Genomic DNA, 27,045 nt, shown 5'->3' with positions numbered 1-27,045 from the left:
CCCTTTGTAGCCCCTCGTTTGAACCCATTGAGTCTGTGGATATTAAATTTCTTTCATATAAGACTGCATTACTTCTCGCTTTGGCTTCGGCAAAGTGAGTGGGTGACCTTCATGCGCTCTCTGTGCATCCCTCCTGCACACAGTTCTCTTCTGATGGCCACAAGGTCGTATTGCGTCTAAATGCTGCCTATTTTTCCAAGATCATGCCTTCATCTTCTAGCTCAATGGAGTTTGAGTTGCTGAGCTTTTGCTCCCCTCCTTTTGCATCTGAGGAGCAGAGGAGGATGCATTCTCTTTGTCCAGTGCGTGTGCTACGCACCTACATTGAGCGCACTCAGAATGTGCATTTATGTGACCAGCTGTTTGTCTGCTTCGCTGATCCAAATAGAGGTAGAGCTCTGTCCAAATGGAGGCTGTCCCACTGGATTATAGAAGCTATCTCACTGGCATACAGCACCGGTGGTCTTGCTTTGCCCTACGGGGTCAGAGCTCATTCCACCAGGGGGATGGCAACCTCATGGGCTCTTTTTAAAGGGGTGCCTGTAGCTGATATTTGTGCGGCAGCTAGTTGGGCATCAACGCACACTTTTGTGCAGTTTTATCGGTTGGATGCTACAGCCCCTTCGGTGGCTCATGCTGTCCTTTCTGCTGGGTCTACCACTCACTAAGGATGTGGTGGTCCGATTCCGGTTCGGTGGCTGCTCTGTGGGGCGTGTATATATGTCCCATACTTATGTGTTGTACCGAGTGAATCGACTGAAAGGGAACGAATAATTATGTCTATAACTTCTGTTCCCTGAAGGAGAGGAACGAGGTACAACACAAGGTGGCCCCACTGAGCAGTTTGGCTTGGTGAAGAACTGAGGGATGACTGTGATGACAGCGGCTATATGTGCAGGCAGGGCCGTGCGCGTGTCATCACACGTCATCTGCCTTAAAGGCGTGATTAAAGGTTTCTTCAGCCAGGACACGCGAGGGCGTGATATCCCATGCTTATGTGTTGTACCTCGTTCCTCTCCTTCAGGGAACAGAAGTTATAGACATAACTGTTCGATTTGGAGTCAGCGGAGCGGGGGGCTGGCTTACTGGGATTAAGCCCGGGTCCTTTTTTCAGAAGCATGGAGTCTTTTGGAGTGTAATTTGTTAGTTAGATGCCTGACTGACAACTGTATAAAACAAAAACAACACACAAAGCACAGAGCACACCGTCGTAAATTCCCCCTAATTTTGGTATGATCCGAGCTCAGGCACTAGGCGAATGAGCACAGCACCCATGTGAGTGAGGGGGGAGAAGGTGCTGCCTGCCAGTTTGCTGCCGACAGAGGAGAGCTTAAGTTTGACCAGGTACCAAAGTAAATCATTCGTACTGTACAAATAATGTAAATATGACGGTGTATCACAAAAGATTGATATCAAACTGATCACTTGGTTGCGTTACTTGCTCTTCGAGTGAATCAACAAATGGATAAATAAAAAGCCCAACGACAAAGCTGATTTTTTTAGAATCTTAGCTTACATTTCATATTTACAGTTTTTATCCTCCACGGCTAAACAAACTCTCTAAATCGGTTTCAATTGTGTACTGATGTGCACAACAATGGACATAAGGAGCTTCTTTCAAAGAAACAACTCAGGTACATATTATTTTATATATTATGCTTTGTATGTTGTTCAGTATATCTATGCAAAACAAGAGGAATTTCAATACACAGTGGTATATTCACAGTTGAAACCAGTTGTCTATATACACTTTAGGGGGAAAACATAAAAACTATTTTTTTTTTTTTACTGTTAAGCATCAATTTAGAGTAAACTTGCTTTGTTCTGGATAAATAAATGTTGAAATATCTTTTGAATTAGTTAAATGTCAGAATAAAAAGAGGGAGCTGTCTATTTTAATCACTTACATCAAATTTAGGAGTACATATACACTAAGTTTATTGTTAATTAATAAGAAAACTCCAGACAATTCCATTCTGAGCTGAAGAAGCTTCTGATAGGTTAGTAGAGTCCATATGAGTAAATTGGTGGCACACCTGTGGACGCATATTAGCCAAAACACAGAGCCTGTTTCTGTGACATGGGACAAATCGAGAGATATCAACCAAAACACCTGGAAAAGAATTGTGGAGCTCCATAAGTGTGGCCCAGTTTTGAATACAAAATACAAAAGTTAACAAATATGTTTTTTATATTTATCAATCTAAAAAAATAAACATTTAGTCTGATTTGATGTTACAATTAAAAAAGTGTTTGTGTTTTTATCTGAAGAGTATGTAAATATCTGGTTTCCACTGTATATTTGATGATGTTGGTGTTTGGCTTGATTGTCAGCACAAAGAGGGAGAGAGAGGAGAATGAGGACAGAACAGAGATGGAACAAGAGCAGGTGAGACACACATGTTAGTCAAATGGTTGTTTGCCAAAACTCATCAGAACATGTATCTAGTACCTAGTGTAACTTTTTAGATACCATTTGTTATTTTTCAAATTCTATATTTATTAAGTTATGCAGGCTTATAAAGGCTAAATAATTATATAAACTTTTCTGAATCTAAATAGTGTACTTTGGTAGAATTAAAAAATAAGTGTAGTGCAGGTCTATGATGATTTTTAGTGCTACTATCATCTAGTTTTGATTCTGGTTCTCTTTTGGTTAAGTCCTCAGTAGTCCTGATTTTGAACTGTTGTAGTCCTGTTTTAATTCCGGATCAGTTCTGGGTTTGGTTGAATTGGGGTTTAGTCACTGTGTCTTGATACAGCCCAATTAAAAACTAGTTTAAGGTGATATTTATTTCTTCCTATATGAAGTCATTCTTTTTTGAACAAAACTCAAAACAGAGCCTTATAATCTTTCAGTCATTTCTACCCTCACTTGATTTCCTTTCGCTACTCAGCTCTCACACAGTGGCTCAGTTATGCTCCAATCCCTCCATATTGTGGCCAATCACATGCGAGGATATAGGATAATATCATTATGTGAAAAACAGAGAGGGTGAGAGACGCGACGGACGCGCCTAGTCTCGGATTAGGCGGTCTTGACTACAAGTCTAGCACAACCTCACGTGTCTGAATTTACAGTTATGTTTTGGTATATATCACCTTGTCTTTGTCTTGAAGTGGTCATGTGATTGGCTTACCACGACTACTTTATTCTTCCTCAGTCAAACAGCAGCACTCATGAGATTGTTTTGCCCCCTTAGCTCCAGGTGTTGTGCTAGAAAGTGATCGGGAGGGCGCGCAGCTGCTTAAGGCCTTGTGAATTGTTTCTTGTTTCCTGTTTTATTGTGAAGGTCCGTGTCTCATGTGAGTGAATTCAGTTTTGCTTCCCCTGTCTCCTCTTGTCAATTACTTCCAGCTGTGTTCCCCACCTGTGTGTAATCTCCCCGTGTTCTTCTGTGTGGATTCAACTCGTGTCTACTCATGTACTAGTTGCTGTTCTGTCTGTAAGTCTCCTGTGTATTCTCTGTGTTTTCCCTGCCATCCACCTTCTTATGCATCTGCTCACCTTCCTTCATGTTTGCTGTTTAGTAGTGATGGGTAGCTGAGGCCTTGTGAACCGTTTCAGCACATTCCCCAAACTGTATTGATACTGTGTCGACACAGCGTTGCTGTTTTTCTTCATACTGACACCTGCTGGACCTTAAATGTCACTGCTGGCAACTTTCTTGAGACTCACAACAGACACTGATTCAAATACCTAGCCATACTTGTATACACTCTAAGGTATTGTACTTTCCATGGAATCATTTTATATCTTTTATATTTCAAATTTTATAGACATCTTTAAAATATATTGTGAATGACATTAAGTGAAAATTAAAATAAAAGTATTGTGAATGTAATATTACCCATTTAAATGTAATTGACTCAGAATCTATTATAAATTTTTATTCAGAAAAATAAGTTTATCCAATGTTTTTGCATTCAGTCTATTGCTGGTTTTTTTTTTTTTTTACACTATTTCCCCATCTGTGCCTGTGAGCTCAAGCTCACAGGCACAGATGAAGCTGGGGTACACAAACTGTAAAGCCAGGTGGAAAAGGTTGGGATAAGATGTTTTGCAGCACGTTAAAGGATAATACTGAACTTGCCTGGAACAGGTGACTGCTCTGATGAAGGCCTAGGCTGTGGCTCAGATGTTGTGTGGGCAATTACTGCAGCACACTCCATTTTCAGGTGCCTCACTACACTTGGAGGAACTACAAAATCCGAGTGTTTTAAATCTTGGGTCTAAAAGTGTTGAGAGGGTCAACACACTTAATGACTCCAGATTAGAAGCAGTGTCTGTGACACGACGCCTAAGTTGGTCATGGAGATGGGTGGCTGCTTGTGTGTGGAGATGTAAAGAGTTCTTCTTTCTCATCATGTAGCCGTGACAGCATCTGATATGTGCTGTTCCAACATGTTGGTACCTCGTTGATAAGTTTGAAGATGGGCCGTCCCATCTGCTGCTGCCCTTGAGCAAGCTTTTCTTTGGCTGTAGTGCTTGATCTGAAGAATGATACGATTTGTCTCTTATGGATGAAAGTTCAGGGATTTGATCACATGATTTTTTGACTAATAAATTGAGTTTGTGTGCAATGCAAACTGAATGTCGAATTTGGAGAGTTCTTGTTGCTGCAGTCATGTTTGGTGCTGCATTGGTAACAAGACACCTTACCTTATTTGTGATCCTCCATCATGCCCGTTTTGAATTGGGCCAAATCGCCTGCAGTGTGACTTTGTGGAAAGTGTTTTACACCCAACACAGATGTACACAGCTGCATATTCTCATTAATGTAGTGACAGGTAAGAGCCAAATAAGCCTCACAGGCACAATACTAAAGGGTTGGCAGTCCTTTATAATAAAATTCAGGACTGCCTGGTTCACAACAGTCTTCCTAGATGCTTGATTTTAAAATGATAAAACACATATTAATAAAAAAAAAAATGATGATAAAGCTGCTCAATGTCTATATAGGCCTACCTCTGTTCATTCTCGGTGTGTTTGTCTCCTCATTTTCATGTTTGGCTCTGTAATGCCTAAACACTGAGGAGGTGCTTTTGTTTGTGTAAGAAAGCAGAACAGATGTGACATTTAACCTGCATAAAATGAAATAAATAATTCACACTGCAAGTCACATTGCTGTTTTTCCTATTCTAATAGGTTACACTGAAACAAAGGCAGACAAACAGTTACATTATTTGCAGTTAAAAGATCGAAATGATCCCACACAGCAGAAACAGAGATTTGTATTTTTTTTAACTTTGCGAGAGTAATTTTGTTTTTTGTTTTTTTGGTGGCGACTCATTCCGTTAACAAATGCAGATGCGGTATCTTTTAAACACAGTTTGGCGCCTTGGCAATGAGTGATACAGCAGCTGTATCGATCACGTGACTTTTTCTTAAAGCGACACACGCACCGATACAGGCATCGCTAGGTGAGCTTGATACATGCGCCGGTGCGTCAGTGTTGCTGGACCCATCACTACTGTTTAGTAGTTTAATTTTTCCCAGCTTAGATTATCTTTAGTTCTGTTTTGCCATTTTTCACCTTGTGCTTTACTTTACAATAAACCACTTTCATCTCAGTGAGTGCCTGCGCGTAGATCCTGATTAATTTTCTCCACACGGCTCATCCCCTTGGCCGTAAAAGGAAATCAGAATGTGCAGAGAATTAGTAAAGATGATAAAAGGGCAACTATGAAGAGTGGAGAAGTGCTTGGTCCAAACGACATACCTGTGGAGGTATGGAGGTGTGTAGGAGAGAGGGCGGTGGACTTTTTAAGCAGGTTGTTTTACTCTAACTTGGGCAGTGAGAGAACGCCTTAGGAATGAGGATGTGTACTGGTGCCAACTTTCAAGGGGAGGAAGAAACTGCTGACGAGGTGCCAAAACATGTGTAGTGTTTGTCTTATCTTCTGATGGTTCTTACTTTATCTTATAATTAAAATAACTATACTTGGGATGGGCAGGCGGTTGTTTTCATGTGTCTGTTCATTAGAAACAACAATGGTAAAACCATCATCTACCTCCGCTGACTTGTTTATTTCCCCACATAAACATTTCACATTAAGGACGGGTAGAGTTTGGTGTCATTAACATAACAGAGAAAATTGATATTAAATGTGTAGGAGAGATGACCAATTGGAAGTAGCCAGATAAGAAATGGCAGCGGTCCCTGAGGACACCAGTAGGAAGTGGAAATGGCTGGAATTAGACATTTTTGAGTTGAATTAACTGAGTGCAACTGAAGAGAGGACGAACTAGTTCAGGTGCGTGTCAGTAATATCAAGTAAGGTTTGTTATACCTGCATCATTTATATTGTTAAAACTCTAACTTTGATAACAGAGTTAATGGCATATTTCAACTCTGAAGCAAGTTTTCACATTTGATTTTGATTTTAATCCTCTGTAGACCGCTATCTTCAATCATGTTATCATTGTGAGTCTTAACCAAGTGGTGGATTAGCCTCCACGTCTGAAAAGCATAGAGTGGAGTGAAAAACAGAAAAGTCAGTGATGTACTAATGTAGCAAAAATAGGAAACATTAGAACTGTAAATGTTTTCTTCCTTGTCTGCAGATTAACAGTCCACAGGTTGGGTGCTCGCACTCTGATTCGTTCCCTGGAGATGAAGGAGAGAGAGCTCAGAGGACAGCAAGATGGAGGAGTGAAGGAGAAGGTGGTGCAGCTCAGTGTGCAATCAGGAGTGAGCAGTTCTTTCACTGCCTTCATTGCTGCCAACAAAGACAACGGAGAGGCAATCCACGGACCTCTGCACCGCAGACATATTCTACCACCCTGTGAGGTTTGTTTAAAGCAAAAAAAGCAATACTATGAAACTGTTAATAGCAGGATGTCAGAGTCAATAGAGAGGACTCAAAAGAGCAACTTCAAATCAAACTATTTATGTAGTAGGTGTTTCTTTGCCAATGTCTTTTCCCTGCATTAGAAAGTAATAAGCCAAGTGGAAGTACAACACACATCTATGCATTTCTATAAAAACTGACTCTCTCTCTCTCTCTCTCTCTCTCTCTCTCTCTCTCTCTCTCTCTCTCTCTCTCTCTCTCTCTCTCTCTCCTTAAAGCGATGGCTGTCCATTCTTCCTGTAAAAGGCGTGAATATAAACCTGAATGAATGGGAGTAGAAACTGTGTGTGTGCGCATGAAGACATGCTTGTGTCACTGAGATTTAACAGATTTTTGTACGTTCACGTAGCCAAGTGATAATCATATTTAATAATCATTGAATAGTAATAATGTTATTGAACAGGTTAAACATTTAGATATTACAAAAAGTTGCAAAAAAATAATACACACAGCTGTGAAGTCAGCTGCACATGAATAACATTAGTACAATGACAACTTTAATCAGAGTGAGTTCAGAAGATCCAAAAGTGAGACACTAAAAACAAGCTAATGAAAGCAAAAAGTGACTTTGAAAAATTTATTTCAAGGAATTAAAACACTGATAGGAAAAAACTAAACATGAGGAGAATGGCAATCCTGCAGCGACCAATCAAAGAAGACTGTAATGGCTGCATTGTAAAGAAAGCTGTTGGTTTTTTTGTTTTTTTTCGTTTTTCTGAGATATGCAGAGTTTTAACGAACAATTTGAACACTATTATTCTTTTACATTATTTGTTCTCAACAGAGATGGGCAGTAATGCGTTACAAGTAACGTGTTACTGTAATCTGATTACAGGCACTTGCCCTGGTGGCCATTCTTTCAGTGGGCATTTCTCAACAACAACTACAAACACTAGTGAAGTGAATGGACATTTAATTAAAAAATGAAACATTTAATTCAATAATTAATGGCATATTTAATTAATTAATTTTGTCACCTCACTGTAGGGATGGGTACCGGTATCATGGCACCGGTTCTGACATAAACGGTAGTAACCAGACCGAAAAGCAGCGCACATTTCAGTGCTTTATTTCGGTGCTTTTTATCATCATCATCATCATCATCATCAACTTTATTTATAAAGCACTTTAAAACAACCACAGCTGACACAAAGTGCTGTACATTGGAACTGTAAAATAATGTACTAATGTACTCATGGTTCTAGTGAAACTTACATAATCTACAGCACGCCAAAGTTAAATAGCATGGCTGTCTACCATCATTACCTACTTCAAGTTATGTTAGTGGGAGGCGTTCAGTGTCCAGATGACTCGTGTCATGAGATATAAATAAAAAACAAATAAAAGAAGAGTGAAATCATTAATTAAATAACTACTGCATTAAAAAAGAAACTAAGTCTCACTGAGGTTAAAAGCCAAGGAATAAAAGTGGGTTTTTATTCCTGAGATGTCACACACTTTGGATTCCAGCCAATCATTTTACATTTGCAAGCGTAGTAGGCGGGGCCAGGTACGTACGTTCTTTTAGAGCAGAGCTACAGATTAAAAATGCCCAAGGCGAAGCGGTCAAAAGTCTGGCTGTACTTCACAGCAAAATATGCAAACTCAGCAGCCTGCAACAAGTGCTTTAATCATATATATACATATATACGGTATATGACAAACACACTTTTATTAAAGAAAAAATATTTATAGCTTTCATCTCTCTTATATTGAATACTTTTATTGTTTTTATAACATTATTGTTATTATTTTATGACAGGATTATGATAAAGAGTAGCTCCACATTGAATTTTATTCAAGATGACCGGCTGATGGGGAAGAAAAGTAATTAAAGTGATTTTGGTTTCTGGTGCCAGACAGGCTGGTCTGAATATTTCATGAACTGCTGTGTGATTTCTGCTGTGACATTTAGATGTTAGGGTCAGAACTTAGCACAAAATGACATGGAAGCCTGGATCCATCCTGCCTTGTATCAACAGTTCATGCTGCTGTTGCTGATGTACTTTATATCACTGAGGACCATCTGAGCAGTTATTTAAATGCCGTTGCCTGTCTGAGTGTTGCTGCTGACCATCTCCACCCCTTTATGAACACAGTGCACCCACCTTCAGACAGATGTTTCTAGCAAGATAAAGTTCCATGTCCCAAAGTTTAAATCATCTCAAACTGGTATAATGAACATTAAAAGGAGTTCACTGAACTTAAATGGCCTCCACAGCCACCAGATCTCAAAAGAAGAGTGTCTGTAAAAGTCTGCAGCAACTGTGTGATGCTTTGCTATTTAACTCACTGACTTACTCATTACCCATCATGACTCATTACACTGCTGGGGTAATGTTTCTGCCATTTTCTGAATGTAATTTTACTAATTATTTTATTTTATTTTTAAGATTTAAGACTTTGCAGCTGTGGGTGTACAGTCTTCGCAGTCTCACATGAAAAGTTCTTAAAAACTTAAAGACTGGAAACAAAAAGATCAAAAAAGGAAAAGGTTCTTTGCTGTCCAGGGATGTCTGAGAAACAGAAGAGTTTATTCCACTTTGACAGTTATTATTATTATTATTATTATTATTATTATTATTATTATTATTATTATTAGATTTGATTCCTAAAAATATGAATATTTTGGGACCCTCTGCTCTACCTGACTGTAGCTTATAATAAAAAGCACTTAGATTGCTCAGTTAGAGTAGAAAAGTGTAACATAAATAAGAAACGTTCCATTTACCAGTTCGGCGTCACAGGTGTTGGTGAGTGAGCTGGATGAAGTAACTAACAGTGCAATGATTTCTGCTGGGCAGCTACACAAGTGTGCGTTCTATTACACAATGGCTACAAATAGAGTAAAGCCCTACCTTAAATCTGCTGATAACATTCACTGAACATATCCTCCTTCTCTAATTCTTTAAGGTCTTTATGCGTGTGCTTTCAGTCTTCACGTGTCAAGTAGTTGACACAGACAAACTCTGACATCCAGGAAATGCCAACAGCGAGGAAACAGCCGAACCAACAAATGAACAAATTCTTCCTTCTCTTATTTTTCAGTTCATGCATCCTTGATTTCTTTGCTCTCATTTCCTTGAACCTATCAGTGTATCTTAGCTCCTCCCACCAGAGAAGTGAGCAAGTGAAGCGAGAAAAACATGTAGAGCGGAGCTAAGAGGCTTTTAACAATATCAGACATCCTTGCTTTAGTCGTTTTAAAGCAATGCCAGTTAAATATAGCACATCCATCGTTTCGTTACAGCAGACTACTACTAAAGTATTTGGTTGGGTCCGTGTGATAAGTGAGACTTTTAAGTCTGTGCCAGAGACAGAATAATTCTCTCATCCAGGAAATACTGAATGCAATTTAACAGTTAAGTTAACACATAAACAAATTTTTTCCCCTCTTTTTCATTTTTTTTGGTTTTTACATCCTTGATTCCTTTGCTCTTATTTCCCCAATCATCAAATTGCAGCTCAGTCCCTCACACATGACAGGTGAGCAGACAAGGTGAAGAAGACATGAAGAGAAAGGAGCTAAGACAACATATATTCATGCTTCTGAGCCATTGAAGCAAAGTCAGTTAAAAATTATGTTTGGCACAGATGCTGCTGTCCATTGTTTTGTTGCAGCACACTCCTACATATTTACAAAGTCCTGTTTCCACTCCCTGTTTGTTATGTCTCTTTTATACATACATCCATCCATTCGCTTCCGCTTATCCTTTTCAGGGTCGCGGGGGGCGCTGGAGCCTATCCCAGCTGTCATAGGGCGAGAGGCGGGGTACACCCTGGACAGTTCGCCAGTCTGTCGCAGGGCTAACACACAAGGACAGACAACCATTCACACTCACATTCATTCACACCTAGTGGCAATTTGGATTATCCAATTAACCTATCCCCACAAGCTGCATGTCTTTGGATGGTGGGAGGAAGCCGGAGTACCTGGAGAGAACCCACGCAAACACGGGGAGAACATGCAAACTCCACACAGAAAGACCCCGGCCTGATGGTGGAATTGAACTCAGGAACTTCTTGCTGTGCGGCAACAGTGCTAACCACCGTGCCACCGTGCTGCCCCTCTTCTTTTATACATCATTAGTAAAAACACTTTGCTCAGGATATAGTAGATCCTCCAGATCTCCCCTTTCCTGATGCATTTTAGAGACTCAAACATGCTTCAAGACGAAGAAGAAGAAGAAAAGGGCAATGAACAGATAAATGAGGAAAAACCTAAGCTGTTGCAGTCCTGTTGTTCATACCTGTTTTAGACAGTAGGGTGAGCAGTTTAATCCTTCACCTGTATTTAGTAGGGGTGCAACGATACACAAAATTCACGGTTCGGTTCGGTTCGATACTTTGGTGTCACGGTTCGATATTTTTTCGATACAAAAAAATGTTCATGCCTTTTTAATTTGTCATTTATTAAAATTATAAATATATATTTTAACTCAAAAGTACAGTTTTTAAATTTAACCCTAACCCTTGTGCGTGTTTTTTATTTTGACAGCGAATGCGCACCTGCGGACCACTTATGTGCAGCCCTGGTTATTTAGCTCATCATATTGCAGCCACAGAAATTCTTTTGTCCATGAAACCATAAAGCTGCACTTTCTTTTTGCCTTATAGTCTGATTTGTCATAACTTCTCCGTTTTGTGGTAAGCTTTTCTTTGGCTGTCACTTCTTCACCCTGACCTGTCTTATTTGGCTCAGCAGAACTAAAATATATATCCTGCTGCTTTTACACACGGACTCACATAAGCTCAGCGATTCTCTGCGCGATCAGCCTCTCACATGTTTAAGCTTGCTGCGGGAGATTTCACTTGTCATGTTTGCATAGTAAGCTAACGATTGATAAGACGATGTCAGAGGAATTGGTGCACAAATTATCATCACTCACAGATCAGTGCTGTCGCTCTCTATACACAGTTCGTGCGATTGCAAACTGAAAGCAAAAAACAAGCGCAAATTCAAACGCGATTTCAATATGTCACATATTGACAGTGGCTCACCGATGCCAATGACATAATTACCCAGCTACATTTCCGAAAGAATGCAAAAGCATTGACATATATTTTTCCTTCCTACAATAGCCCGACGGGCAGGGCAGAGATAGATTTTGGTAGCCTGACTGGAAAAATCGCTAGCCCCAGGACGTCGGGCTAGCGATATTGCGAGCCCTGTATCTGATTGAGGAATCACTCATCTTTGGAAAAGAGAGTTTATTACAGAGAAATGTCTCTTTCCAAAATAAAAGCTATACTATACGCTTCTTCTGGGCTATATTCTCAGCAGCATATTAAACATATCAGGTCCCCATAAGGAGAATCATGTGCTAACGGCTGTCTAAATGACTCGGCTAAAGTTAGTAGCATGCTTGCTTGTTTTTGTCTGCTTCCAATTGTCTTTGCACTAGGATGATGTCGGCGTAAATGTGCAGTCATATTCGTTGTGTTCCCACTAGTGCTTTCAGGTTAATCTCGTTGAAATGACGTTAACGCCACAACACGGCAAATCTCCGTTAACGAGCTACCCCTGATCGCCCGTGCATGGGGCTAGACGGGTAACACACTAGCTCCCACCCATGTAATTGAGCATTGCGTGGCACATCCAACATACTGTTTTACTTTAGTCCATGACGCGCCTACCTTCAGGGTCATACGTCACATGAAAACCAAAATAATTCCAAACGCCAGATCTGAATGAGGGTGGGGGAGGTCCATGTTGCAAGGAGAGCTTAACTTCTGTCTCGCTAGCTTGCCCTGCGCTCTTCCTTCTGACAATGCTGTCTGTGTTGAGCGCTCAGTGGATCTGCGCTCGACAGTGCAGCCTAGGCGGAGTAGTCGAACGCAGATTCACTGAGCGCTCAACACAGACAGCATCGTCAGAAGGAAAGTTGATAAAATAAATTACAAATGTTGTATTGTTCGATACATATGCGTACCGAACCGAAAGCACTGTATCGAACGGTTCAATATCGATACGAATATCGTTGCACCCCTAGTATTTAGGTATAAGAGAGCCATGTCTGCTTTGAGAGATCAGTTATTGTGATGGATTGTAGTTGTTGAACTTGGATGATGAAATCATCTACTTCCTGCAGGGTTAATGATCACCTTCTTTGATTTCTCAAGTGCATTGAAAAATGATTCAGCTGCTGCTAGTGAGAAAAAACTACAGTAATGTCAGTAAACACCACCTCATGGATCACTGACTGCCTGACAGACTGACCACAGTATGTGAGACTGGGCCGAGCTCTCTTTCTGATTTAGTGATGTGCAGCAGGAGCTCCACAGGTGGACAGTTCTGTCCTGGACTTTATACACTCAGACATTCAGTACAAGTCTGAGTCAAGACACCTGGATGTATTAGTGATGGCAGGAGGAGGAGTGTGAAGCACTGGTGGATGATTTTGTGATGTGATCTGGAAACAATCATCAGCTGGGGAGAAGTACAAGTACCTGGTACATGTAGTACATGGAAAACAGGCTGAACTGGAAGATCAATACAGAGGCTGGATACAAAGGAAATGAACAGACTTTTATCAAGTAGCGAGAGCCTTCAACATGTGCAATGCTGTTTCTGTAAGGCAGAATAAATATGTTGATCATTATTAAATCATTTAGAAGAGAGAGACTTAATGTTTAATGCTTGGTAAAAAGTAAATGGCCTGTATTTGTACCCAGAAAGGGTCATCTGGGGAAAAGGAGGATCGCATTTGTCGGCCGCAGTTGTCGGAGCCTGTGTGTACTTGTGTGTGCTTGTAAACGCGACAATGGCAGAGGAGCGCGGCTAAAAAACTTTTAAATATTACTTTTTCTGGGTCACAAAATAAACTTTTAAGATATTTTCAGGCGAGGATGTAGCTGTGTAATGCTCAAATATGTACTTAATTTATCAAAACATCACATATTTGCAAAAATGCTCCGACGTTTTTGGAGACATCTATTTTTTTTAATGCTTTGAGGCAGCTTTTGAACATCTGTGGCATCTATTAATGTCAAATCTAGCCTTTCTTTAACAACATAAGCAAACTGCTTTTGTATTTAACCACTTTTCTGTTTAATTACATTTTAAATAATAATAATAACAATAGTATTTATTTTGTTAAAAAAATGTGTTTAAAAACAGGTTTTGTTGTGAAAGCTATAATCCAGATTAGTGGCCTGTTAAATGGATAAAGTCTAGATTGGCTTTATACTTGAGAATAGCTTGCCCTCCTAAAGAATTAAGTTAAATTCCAGAGTTGAATCGTAAGAAACATTATGTTACATATAAACCCTGCCATATGTTAGATCTGGTCATTTTGCTTATTAGAAACTTTATATATTGGAAGTTAACTTTTAACAAGCATGTAATGATTATATTTAAATTAGGTGGTCTTTTTTTAAAACACATACATTTTTAGGCCTAAACTGACAGTGCCAATATCACACATTCAGACACAGTAGTAGATGGTGTTTTTAATACTATATGTGTTAGTTTAATTTGGTTGTATGTGGTCTACATTGACCTTCTGTCTTGTAAGTTATTATGACTGCACAGCCATTAAGGATCAAATCAGGTTCTAAAAAATGTTCTGTTTTTTCTCCCTCTGCTTGCTTCTTACTGTCTTTGAGTTTCGGGACCAGTACTCCTGCTGTTGGACAGAAAGACATCAACTCAGTGGTAAGTGTTTTGGTTTTCCAATATATTAGCAATTGTCATTGACATTTATCGTAATCAGGCTGAACTTTAATCATACTTTAGATCAGCCTGTTTTACTTATTGTTTTATTTGTGCTTTGGTTTGAGGAAGTTGTTTCTTCACTAATCTTTTCCTGTCTTCTGTTATTAGACTTGAGATATGACTGCACTATGCTGTTGCTGTTGACTCCAGTTAATTCTACAAGACATACTGTGTAAGTAAACAAACAACAACAGTTTGGTCTGCATTTCTTGAAAGATCACATCCCCCAAACTTAGTTTAGAGGGTCTACACTGTATTTAGTGAAGTCTGCAGGTTTTCTAACAGCAAACTTTGTTTTGTGCCCAAATCATTTTGCACATCATTAGAATAAAAGTTATTAGCCATGTTTGCATAACCCTTTTTAAAATGATGCTTTCATGACATTATTGTATGTTGGGTGGTGGTCACGGCTATCCAGACTGACAAGTGGGACATTGAATGTCACCTCCCCGGTGGGGAGGGAGCCTGAGATTGTCTAAGTTTGAGTCTGTTCTATACCAAATGCAGGGTAAAAAAAATCTTTTAAGAAAGCAATTAAGTTCATGTTCCAAAAAATATGATTGTTTGCTTGCAGGACACCAGGAGAGATGAGTCCTCCATCACAGATGGTGTGGTCAGTGAAGATGGTCGCCTGCAGGTTCAAGCTCATTGCATCTCCAACCCACATCCACTGCCACTGTACTTAAGGGAAGTTAAAGACTTTCTCCTACATTTGGATCACCTCGATCCATGATAGTCATTCAGGCAGTAATGCCTGGACTGGAAACAAGCCATCCTTAAAATAATACAACATTCCAGCTCCTGTGTTGGAATGGAAAACAAATGTGTTGTTTAAATTAGAGACTGCACTTGTGACAGAAAAATAAATATTTTATTTTGATTATATAAGTAATGTATGTACAAAACAAACTTGTGGTAGGTCTAAACTTATTTTCTTAATAATTAAATCTGAGACTTTGTTTCATTGTAAGATTATAACAGTGATGGCAATATAATTGTTTGTTGTTCAAGAGAACAGTGTCCAGTATGTTGGCTGTTATACTTTTTTGCATTTGAAAATAAAAGTTGGGCTGATTTTAACATCACTACAAAGTGTTGTTAATTATTTTTAATCATATTCAGGTTACCACAAATTGTTTTTTCATTTGTTGAACTTGAAATGTTTGTTAGTAGGTAAACAATTAGTATTGTACAGTCAGAAATATCAAGTTATTCTTAATACTGCAGACTTGCAATGAACAAGTTGTATGGGCAGAAATCTGTGCCATCAGAAACTGAATTTGAATAAGTTAAATTTGAATTTGAATTGCTCAGATTGAATCTGAATTGTAACTTGAATAAATGCTTTTGAAAACTGAATTTGAATTAGTCTAATTTGAAATTGAATTTATGGTTTGAAAATGATCATCACTAAATTGAAATTGAATTTTATATTTTGAAAATGAATTGATTTGCTTTGAAACTGCATTTTATCCTTTAAAAATTCAGCTCTCGAATAATTTCAGTTTCAGTTATACAATTCAATTTCAGTTCCAAAATTCAGTTTTTTGGAACTTACATCCGGTTCCGGTTCAAGCGCAGATTAATAGAACTACGTTTTACTAGCGGACCGAAAGTGTTACCGACGGGAATCTACAGCGTCTTGAGCTGAGTTAAGACTTCAGAAGTCATTTGTCATGTCGAATGACCAGCGGATGAACTCTCAAGTTGGTAATAAATGTATTACATGTATAAGAACAAGCGTCATGTTAACTAATGATAGCCGTAAGGTAACTTTTATGCTTATTGTAGCTGTTAGCTAAAAACGCTAATTTAGCGTAGTTTAACCTGAATTCAGCTTTGACAACAAATATGATCGACTGTTTCTAGTAGAATTCCAAAGTTGTCATCTTGGACCCTCTCAGAGTACCCCCTCTGTATGCTTGCAGAGACCCCTACAGTAGGGAAACATGCAAAACCATCTGTCCTCTCTGTCCAAAATGTCCATCTCTGTCCATCCTCGAAGATGCCAATGTTCACATTTTGGACAGAGAGGACAGATGGTTTGAAAGAGGAGTGAAAGAAGCCATCTATGTCCACTGTGAGCGACCATCTTTGAACAGAGGCGGGGGTTTACGACACCAACTCTCTGCCATCTATAATCCAGTTTTGAGATCCCTTCCCAGACGCCTTAACGCCCACTCACATCCTGGGCCATCTGATCTCAGGAATTCGCATGATAAGGTGGGGCCAGGTTTCACAATGAACTCACCCGAAACTCTGACTGGTTGGGACCCACACCCAGTTTCACACCTTGGCTCAGGCGATTAGAGGATCATCAGGGGGTCCTTTTGTCCCTCTGTGGGGGGAAACTCCCACTAGGTTTATATCTGGGACTCTCCACCATTTGACCTTAGAACTGAAGAAGCTTCTCGGATGAGAGGTGAAACGTCTTCAAGTAACTTAAAGAAGTCCAGACGGTTTTCTTTGCAAGCTCCTTTGACTACGATGACCTGGATGACTGAGAACCTACACAGACAGGTACAGTGATATTTATTAACAGCATGTAGAAGTGTTACTTCTGATGCATAGAAATCCCACAGTGGAAATATTATTATCATCATTTCCAAGAGTGTAATAATTTTAACTGGAATGAAAAGAAAAGCAGAAGATCGATACCAAAATATGCAGTATCGCACATCACTACCCACAATGCATTGCGGCCTGCCGTCAATCCCGAAGCGCGCTAATTTTGAAATTACACACCACGTGATTACGTTGTGCAGCTGAGTCACGTGACCGCACAGCAACAAATCGCTGCAGATCTGGGTAAAGGGGGCGGAGCAAAGTGTATGCGCTGGAGAGGACTCGAGCAGAGAGAGCTGCTTTTTCGTGAAACGGGAGTAAAGTAGTAAACCTACAGGATCATATACAACTACCTACTTTTCAATCGATATCTGCACCGCTGTCTCTTGGATTGTAGCTGGATCTGTTAACTGTGTTTGGAAAGGCTTCTAGCTTAATCACAGAGTTCTCTTGTTTGTGGGCTCATCTAAAGGTAAGCACGGAGCTAACTTTGATGTGGTTTTAGTTTATGTTTTTCTCTGGTGAGAATAATAGATTGCTTACTATACATTGACGTCAGGGAGACTGTAGAGTTTGTGATTGCTTGCAATATTATAATATGGCGGTTGCTAGGAGGTAAGAATACATATAGCAAAAATAATCTTGGAATATGAACAAAAGGATGGAGTGCAGGGGAGGAGAACAACCAACCCCCACCCCAGGACATGAAGCCACGGGTACAAGCCTGGGGGAGGGCAGTCAGCCTTTAGTGGACAATTATGTTATGAAAAATGACATATTAACTACTACAAAACACTGACCTTTGTGGGAATGCTTGGAGCAGACTAACATGTGAGCTGGAGTGTTCTGCGACGTTATATTTGTCTTCGAATGGTGTGAAATGTGAAAGCCTGCATGCCATAGTTTGCCCTAGTGCAGGCCCGGCCCTAACCAATCTGGCGCCCTAGGCAAGATTTTAGGTGGCGCCCCCCTACATCGGCAGTATAGTGTATGTACTCACAAGAAACCGAATAGCTTTGTCTTTGACCTTTTTTTTTTTACTTAAAGAAAGCAAATTCACAATCAGAATAATTAACAAGATAAAAAATATATGAATAAATAAATGAATACAAAAAATGAATATATGAAATACAATAAATTTTACATACATAAACACAATAAAACGTGTCAACAAGTTGGATAAAATAAATCAAAAATACAATATAAATAAGGCACTGCACAAAACAAGATATTAAATAAACCAGTATGACTTTAACAACTATATTACAAAAAAGGGGATCCTACAGAGTTCTCTAGTTGTGCTTTTTAATACTGCATTAACTAGAATGACTTACAAATTACTGTACACCACCCCCTCATCAACCTCACATGACCTGCTACAGCCTTACTCTCCTAGTCTTTCTTGCAGCAAAGTCATCTACAACATCATCATATGACAACTGATTTGAGACCACATGATTTATGCTTATGATGGAAAGTCCACTGAGACATTCTTGCATCATAGTATATCTCAGGTAGGTTTTAATGAGTTTGAGCTTAGAGAAGCTTCTTTCAGCAGCAGCCACTGTAACAGGAAGAGTGGCAAAGATTCTCAGAGCAACCCACATGTTGGGGTAAATTTCTGCCAGCTTCTTCTCATGCAGGAAGGTCAAGAGTTCCATGTTTGTCATGTTCTTTGATGGCAATGGTGGGAAATTCTGCATTTCCATTGCAAGTTCTGTGCCATTAATGTCCGGCTGGCTGTCATGGGTCAGAGTAGTACTCAGTGTTTGGCACTGCTGTAGCAGCTCTTCTTTTTGTAAGTTGTGGAAATTGAGGAGTACTCCAAACTTGTCATTCACCTCTCCAAGGTTCTGAAATCTCTCATCAAGTGAAGAGATGGCTGTATCCACTACCACATTAAAAAATGTGGTTTCCATTTTTTTAAGTGCATCTTGTATGGGCTCATCTGGAGACTCATAACCGAAGTGCCTTTTGGTGGTTCTCAATCGCTTTTGTTTGAGTTCAGCCTCCACATTCATTTCTTCACACATCTCCTTTGCCGTTGTCTGTGCATCAGAAAATCCAGTGTTTCTGTAGCTGGTGAGGGAATCTTTGGTTTTCTTCAGCAAGTCGACAGCCACATCTAGCTGCATGGAGGGCGACTGCATGAGTTTACTCACATACTGGATCTTGCTGAGAATGTCATACCAGATGGCTGTACAAATGCAAAAACGATAGGATCCAATCTCCTCAGCCAAAGACTGGGCTTCAACTCTGACCACAGGGTCTGTAGCTGTTTCCCTCACCTCCAGAAGAGCCTCTCTGACTTGCCGAGCCTGATATCTGACTTCCTCAATGCTTTTTATCCTGCTTTCCCATCTGGTCTCAGCCCATGATTTCAAGGTGGTTTTCACATGTTTCAAGAGAACACCCCACCTATGGGTGGAGGCTGAGAAGAGCTTGAATAATTTTGCTAAATGCCCAAAGTAGCCAAGGGCATCTGGTGAGCTTTTTGCAGCATCAGCTACTACCAGATTTAAAGTGTGGGCACCACATGGGACCAAAAAAGCTCTTGAGTTTAGCTGAAGCAACCTTGCCTGAACACCTTTATTTTTTTCCTTCATGTTGGCCCCATTGTCATAGGACTGTCCTCTGCAGTCTTCAAAAGGAATGTTAAGCTCCTCTATCCGTTTTAGCATGAGAGTTGACAAATGATCTCCTGTTGATTCCTCTGCAACAAGAAAGCCCAGGAAATGCTCTTTAACTTGTGGTATGCCTTCTTGTGACACTATCCTGACTATGACAGAGAGCTGTTCCTTATGACTCGGATCAGGTGTGCAATCTAAAATGATGGAGAAATACTTTGATGTTTTGATATCTTCCACAATGCGTTTTATTATTCTTGAACTGATGGTGTCAATCAGTTCATTTTGGATTGTTTTTCCCAGATAATGTATGTGACTGCCAGCTCCACTTTCTACTCTACTGACATGCTGCTTCATCACTGGATCAAATTTGGCCATAAGCTCCACTTCTTTCAGAAAATTGCCATTGTCTGGTTTATTTAATGTGCCTGTGGACCCCCTGAAAGCCATGTTTCTTTCAGCTAAGGACTGAATTATTGCCACCAAACGATGTAGAACTTCACGCCACCTTTTTCTCTCAGCCTCAGCAAGTGCCATCTCTTGTTTATCTATTGTGAGTCCTTTCGCAAAACAGACCTCCAAGTCCTTCCATGTTGCCATGTGAGCATTATGCTCCTGGCTATCCTCATGGATAGGGATGGGTATCGTTTAGGTTTTATCCGATACCGGTGCCAAACCGGTACTTTTGAAACGGTGCCGGTGCTTAAATGGTGCTCAAACCGGTGCTTAAAGAATGGAGAACACAAAATTGGTCCAAAAACCTCTCATGTTCAGCTGTTTTTTGTAAAAAGATAACAATGTTAGCCTTTTCTGCAGCTATGGGGCATATATGGTATCACTCTTGGCTGGAAGCAGTGCTTAAACAATGGAAAAAACACAAACTTTGTCCAAAAACCTCTCATGTTTAGCTGTTTTCCACTTTTTCTTTGGTCATTTTAGCCTTTTTGGCAAGGGTGAAGGGAGTATCTGCCATCAAACAAGAGGACAGCCGCATGTAACTACGACGGTGTTTGCTAGTTCACCTTACATGCATTAATGTAATAACGTGGTTAGCCTACTCAAAGTAAATTACACACGAACAACATTAAACTACTCACGCAGAGAAGAACGGCTGCTGCTGCCGTCATCATTTCTGCTACACTGGCAGGGCTAGGGGCCAAGACTGTCCTCTTCGGGTTTTTGGGGGATATTGCTCCGGGTCCGATAACTGGCAACCCACCCGTAGTAGATGTGCACGGTGTGAGGTCTCGCAGCAAGCTATCAAGTACGGCGCATTTCTCGGCTTTAAAAAAACCCGCTATGCATCGCCAGGTGTTTCATCGGATTTGTTTACCTCCTTTGACAGTATCACAGTATCAGCTTAAAGCACTTGTTGCAGGCTGCTGAGTTTGCATATTTTGCTGTGAAGTACAGCCAGACTTTTGACCGCTTTGTCTTGGGCATTTTTAATCTGTAGCTCTGCTCTAAAAGAACGTACATACCTGGCCCCGCCTACTATCCTCGGAAACGTAAAATGATTGGCTAGAATCTAAAGTGTATCACAGCTCAGGAAAAAAAAGCACCGAAATGTGCGCTGCTTTTCGGTCTGGTTACTACTAGAGATGGCACGATACCACTTTTTTATGTCCGATACCGATATCATAAATTTGGATATCTGCCGATACCGATATGAATCCGATATAATGTTTTTTAATCAACAAAACTGTTTTAAAATATCTTGCTGCATTTTGCAAGTCTGCAAGTTCATACTCAAGTTTAAAACAACAACTACACTAAAGCTATTCTGTTATACCTGTATACAAAAAAAATATTTCATAGTTCAGCAATACTGATCAATCTAATAAACTTAAACCTACACCATCCTCACTATTCTGGTATTTTAAAGAGTACTTAGCGTAAATATTAAGCAACCTAACTAATAGGGTTCCAACTCCCAGCAACAACAAAAATAAATAAATAAAAAATAGGGAACCACCCCTCACACTCCACCTTATGATGCTTAATCGACGTAATCAACCTTAATTTGATGAAGTGTGAAAAAAATGCACAGAAATCAATTATTTTTCAAGAAATATTAAATAGATTCAACATCTTTCTTCAACAAAATTGCAGACTGCACAGATGGTACCTTCCCAAAGTAAAAAGTACTATAGCTTACTAGGGTATATATATTAGACTTAATAGTCACTATATACAGTAATTGACTTCTATTCATTTTACATCAAATTAAAACTTTGGGTGTCAGATAATTATTTATTAAAAGCTCGACATTTTAAATGAGAATAAGAAAGAAAAGTATGTCTTTGTGCCCCCTTTTCCCTGTTCATGCCCTATCGGCCCCCCTGGCTAAACTTTGCTAGATCCGCCCCTGCACAGTTACCAGCGTCAGCTACGTAGAAAAAGATCCTCGAGTAGAAAGTAATATTAAATAAATTCTAACAACAGCTTATCAAGCTTAAACGTGCTGCTGTTGTTCAGCCACTGGTTTCCTCTTTCTGGTGCAAAGTGGGCCAAAAGCAAACTAGAGACACGGACTCGCGACAGAAAAGCCGATCAGCTGATCGTTAAGCAGTTTCACGATTGAAGTAGCAGCCGGAGAGAGAGAGGCAGTCGCTTGTTAAGATTAACGCAGGAATGCTTTACAAACATTCAGAGATGGACTTACACACTTGCTTTACTTCTCTCGGGATAACTTTGTCGGAGATGAAATGCCGGGTTGCTAGCGAAGCTCCACATGCTATCCAGACCACCGACAGGTCCCGCATGCCACAGCCGCTCTATCACGTGACCACACTGCTCCGCCGTGCTAACGTTCTGAGGTGAGTTACGGCGTGTTGCAAGTTTTGTGAGGTGCTTTCGTGATATTTAATGGATCGGATTACATTTTTTATTTTTCTCCGATATCCGATCCAGTAATTTAGGTCAGTATCGGACCGATACTGATACGTAATATCGGATCGGTCCATCTCTAGTTACTACCGTACCGGACACCGGTACCCATCCCTACTCATGGACCTTGAGCAAGTGGCTTGCATTTTTCCAGTCCTTCAGACCTTCCCTACTCAGTTTGTAATCTCTCTTGGAAAACATTTTGCAGCAGAAGCAGTGCAAGCTATCCTCTTTTTTTCGAATACATAAGCCAGGTTCTTCTCACCTTTTCCCCATTGATTAAGAGTCTGTTAAAATAATCATGCTGACACCTTCGCCCGTCTTTCTGTTTCGGGAATGTGAAGTCACTATCAATTACAAATGGACCTCTGTGAACTAACTCTGTTCGTACCTTTTCAGTTAAAGCAGAAGGCCAGTCAGCAGGGTCTATTGGTGCAGCAGGAAGACCGCTTGATGCTGCTGCATCACTGCTGGGTTGTGCTGCTGAGGTGGAGGCAACAGGAACACCGCTTGATGCTGCTGCATCATGGCTGGGTTGTGCTGCTGATGCTGCAAAACTGGTGGGTTGTGCTGCTGAGGTGGAGGCAACAGGAAGACCGCTTGATGCTGCTGCATCATGGCTGGGTTGTGCTGCTGATGCTGCATCACTGGTGGGTTGTGCTGCTGAAGTGGAGGCAGCAGCGGTAGATGTGGTAGATGGCCCAGGGGTGGGATTTAGAAACTTCAACAGTGCATCTGAAGAGAGGAGTATGTGACACCACTGAGTATTAAAGTCTAATAATAAAAACATATGATTCCAGGAATAAAATGAAATGATATAATATAAATGAAAAACCAAAGAGATATATGTATGATGTTAACTGATATGCAAATTAGATTAGATTCAATTTATTGCCATCATTACAGTAAAATGCTGAATAGCAGAATGCAAAGTAACAGTATAATATCATATGAGAATGTTATGTTATGATTATCTTTGACCGAATCACAGCAGTGCTCATATTAAAAAACAGCATTCCCTCTCATGTGATATTGCTTAATTAACATTAATGATGTGCACTTTAACAACTAGACTTACAACTATAATATATACAGGGGTGGAAAAGTGACTATTACCTGCAGGGTAAACGTTAGCTAACCAGAAGGCAATAACAATGTAAACAAAAAAACACCTGCTTAAAAGATGAATACAAATGAGGAATGGTGGGAAAGGTGGGAGTACTGTAATTACTTAACGTTACATTATTATTTTCCATAACAATTTAGCCCCCTCCACAATATTAACTGACGTTAAAACAGTTAACTAGCTATTTATTGATTAGCAATTAGCGAATCATGTAACATTAGCTTAATGCTAAAAATTTAGGTTACTATCACATTCAGACAAATAATTTCATGTAGGCTAACGTTACCTACCTCTGTCTTTTTCTTGTTTCTCCTCCTCTTCTTTTCTCTTTTTTTTTCTTCCCTGGGCACCTGACAGTTTTGGCCTTTTTGACATCTTGTGTTGATTTTTTGATGTGGTGACGTCCAAAAGGAACCATGATACGGGAAGGGAGGGGGCGCACCGTGCGGGGAGGGGGCGGGGGGGGGGGGGGGGGTGTAATGTTGTAACAAATAGCTCCATGCCCTCCTGGGTTTTAATTGCACCTTAGAACACACATGCATCAACACTACAATGAGCGGGTGGAGGGAGGTTTGGAGTCTTCTCTCACCCCCGTTCTCTGCGGCCTGCTAGAGCGGGGGGGCTAGGAGGAGTTGGCCGTCCGACTGCGGTCTGGGGTGTGGGGCCTCCCTGCTGCTGCGGAGTCGGGGCGGTCTGCCTCTCCCCACCGCAGGGAAAAGGGTAACACCACCTGGGTCTGGGTGCAATCCCCCCCTCCAGGGGCAAGGGTACCTAGACCCGGTTCGTAGAGTACGCTTGGGGAGTGTGATCGTGTGTACAGCGTCTCTTTATGTCTGTCTCCACGTCGGTTGAGTGTGGAGTAAGTGCATATGAGAGCATGAAGGTGGGAATGGATGTTTGTGTCTGTGTGTGCCTGTATGTCTGTGTCTATATGTCAGGTTGGGTATCAGTCGCCACCTCTCTGGGGACATCTCAGGCCCTCCAAGGTTTGGAGGCCTATCTCCACCCACCACAACTTCCCCTGCCGGTGGCGGACTCCCTCAGGTGTCGGTGCGTTGGTGGTTCTTTGTGTCTGGGGGTGGGCGTCCGGGTACACACCGGCTCACTCCTTGGCGGCCGCTTATTGGGGCTCGCTCGGGCCACTTCGGAGGTGGGGTGCCCCCGGCCTCTCGGCCTGGTGTTTATCAGCGGCTTGTACATGCATGTACATGCAGTGCTGCCGTCTTCCGTTTCAGTCAGTTATTACGCTCTTTAATCCTACTACGTATCTCTGCGTCTTTCGGGCTTTTACAAAGCTTCAAAAAAAGAAAAAAATATATATTTTAGGGGTGCAACGATACACAAAATTCACAATTCGGTTCGATATTTTTTCGATAGAAAAAAATGTTCATGCCTTTTTAATTTGTCATTTATTAAAATTATAAATATATATTTTAACTCAAAAGTACAGTTTTTAAATTTAATGTTGCCGAAACAACAAAGTAATAAAAAAATAAATCTATCTGATCGAGAAATCACTCATCTTTGGAAAAGAGAGTTTATTACAGAGAAATGTCTCTTTCCAAAATAAAAGCTATACTATACGCTTCTTCTGGGCTATACTCTCAGCAGCATATTAAACATATCAGGTCCCCATAAGGAGAATCATGTGCTAATGACTCGGGTAAAGTTTGTAGTAGGGCTGGGCGATATGACCCAAAATTCATATCTCGATATTTTTTAGCTGGATGGCGATATAAGATATATATCTCGATATATTTTTTTAAAGCCATAAAGTAAGAACAAAAAGAGAGTTCTTAGTCAAAGCTGTGTCCCAGATGTCACACAGGCACTTTTATTAACATAGAGCAGATGTACATAAAATTTACTCAAAACTAAATTATGAGCATTTATTAAATAATAATGCTCCATAAATAAAAGAAAACAATGTTGTTTTTGTGCATAACAAAAAGCTCACAATTGTGCAGTCAAAATGTAAACTAAAAGACGCTGAGCACAATAACAAAGACAGATTTCACAGCTGCTCTGTTCCCAACTTGTACTGCGTGACTGACAGCCTGGAGTTTGAAATCCGCTTCGCAACCACGTCTCTTAACTAGAGATGGCACGATACCACTTTTTTATGTCCGATACCGATACCGATATCATAAATTTGGATATCTGCCGATACCGATATGAATCCGATATAGTGTTTTTTAATCAACAAAACTGTTTTTTAAAATATCTTGCTGCATTTTGCAAGTCTGCAAGTTCATACTCAAGTTTAAAACAACAACTACACTAAAGCTATTCTGTTATACCTGTATACAAAAAAAATATTTCATAGTTCAGCAATACTGATCAATCTAATAAACTTAGACCTACACCATCCTCCCTATTCTGGTATTTTAAAGAGTACTTAGCGTAAATATTAAGCAACCTAACTAATAGGGTTCCAACTCCCAGCAACAACAAAAATAAATAAATAAAAAATAGGGAACCACCCCTCACGCGCCACCTCATGATGCTTAATCGACGTAATCAACCTTAATTTGATGCAGTGTGAAAAAAAATGCACAGAAATCAATTATTTTTCAAGAAATATTAAATAGATTCAACATCTTTCTTCAACAAAATTGCAGACTGCACAGATGGTACCTTCCCAAAGGAAAAAGTACTATAGCTTACTAGGGTATATATATTAGACTTAATAGTCACTATATACAGTAATTGACTTCTATTCATTTTACATCAAATTAAAACTTTGTGTGTCAGATAATTATTTATTAAAAGCTAGACATTTTAAATGAGAATAAGAAAGAAAAGTATGTCTTTGTGCCCCCACGGGGCGATCGTGGCTCAAGAGTTGGGAGTTCGCCTTGTAATCGGAAGGTTGCCGGTTCGAGCCCCGGCTTGGACAGTCTTGGTTGTTGTGTCCTTGGGCAAGACACTTCACCCGTTGCCTACTGGTGGTGGTCAGAGGGCCCGGTGGCGCCAGTGTCCGGCAGCCTCGCCTCTGTCAGTGCGCCCCAGGATGGCTGTGGCTACAATGTAGCTTGCCATCACCAGTGTGTGAATGTGTGTGAATGGGTGGATGACTGGATATGTAAAGCGCTTTGGGGTCCTTAGGGACTAGTAAAGTGCTATATAAATACAGGCCATTTACCTTTTCCCAGTTAATGCCCTATCGGCCCCCCTGGCTAAACTTTGCTAGATCCGCCCCTGCACAGTTACCAGCGTCAGCTACGTAGAAAAAGATCCTGGTGTAGAAAGTAATATTAAATAAA

The 27,045-nt window shown here is 40.3% G+C and overlaps 1 protein-coding gene across 1 annotated transcript; it reads right to left on the bottom strand.

The window, feature by feature from the left end:
* Positions 1–18,513: 18,513 nt before the first annotated feature.
* Positions 18,514–19,818, bottom strand: LOC146636803 (zinc finger MYM-type protein 1-like). The gene has a single exon (XM_085350374.1). The coding sequence runs from the start codon at positions 19,816–19,818 to the stop codon at positions 18,514–18,516; it is 1,305 nt and encodes a 434-aa protein (XP_085206500.1).
* Positions 19,819–27,045: the final 7,227 nt, after the last annotated feature.

The sequence above is a fragment of the Diplotaxodon limnothrissa genome, linkage group LG3 (genome assembly GCF_057381915.1).
Source record: "Diplotaxodon limnothrissa isolate DT_005_m linkage group LG3, D_limnothrissa_male_GT1.1, whole genome shotgun sequence".
Classification (NCBI taxonomy): Eukaryota; Metazoa; Chordata; class Actinopteri; order Cichliformes; family Cichlidae; genus Diplotaxodon; species Diplotaxodon limnothrissa.
The sequence above is the reverse complement of the archived record's forward strand: the minus strand, read 5'-3'. Positions and strand labels throughout refer to the sequence as shown.

What these genes read in the sequence shown, in the direction of transcription:
- LOC146636803 (XM_085350374.1), bottom strand. Translation starts at nt 19,818, where the DNA reads ATGCTAAAACGGATAGAGGAGCTTAACATTCCTTTTGAAGACTGCAGA.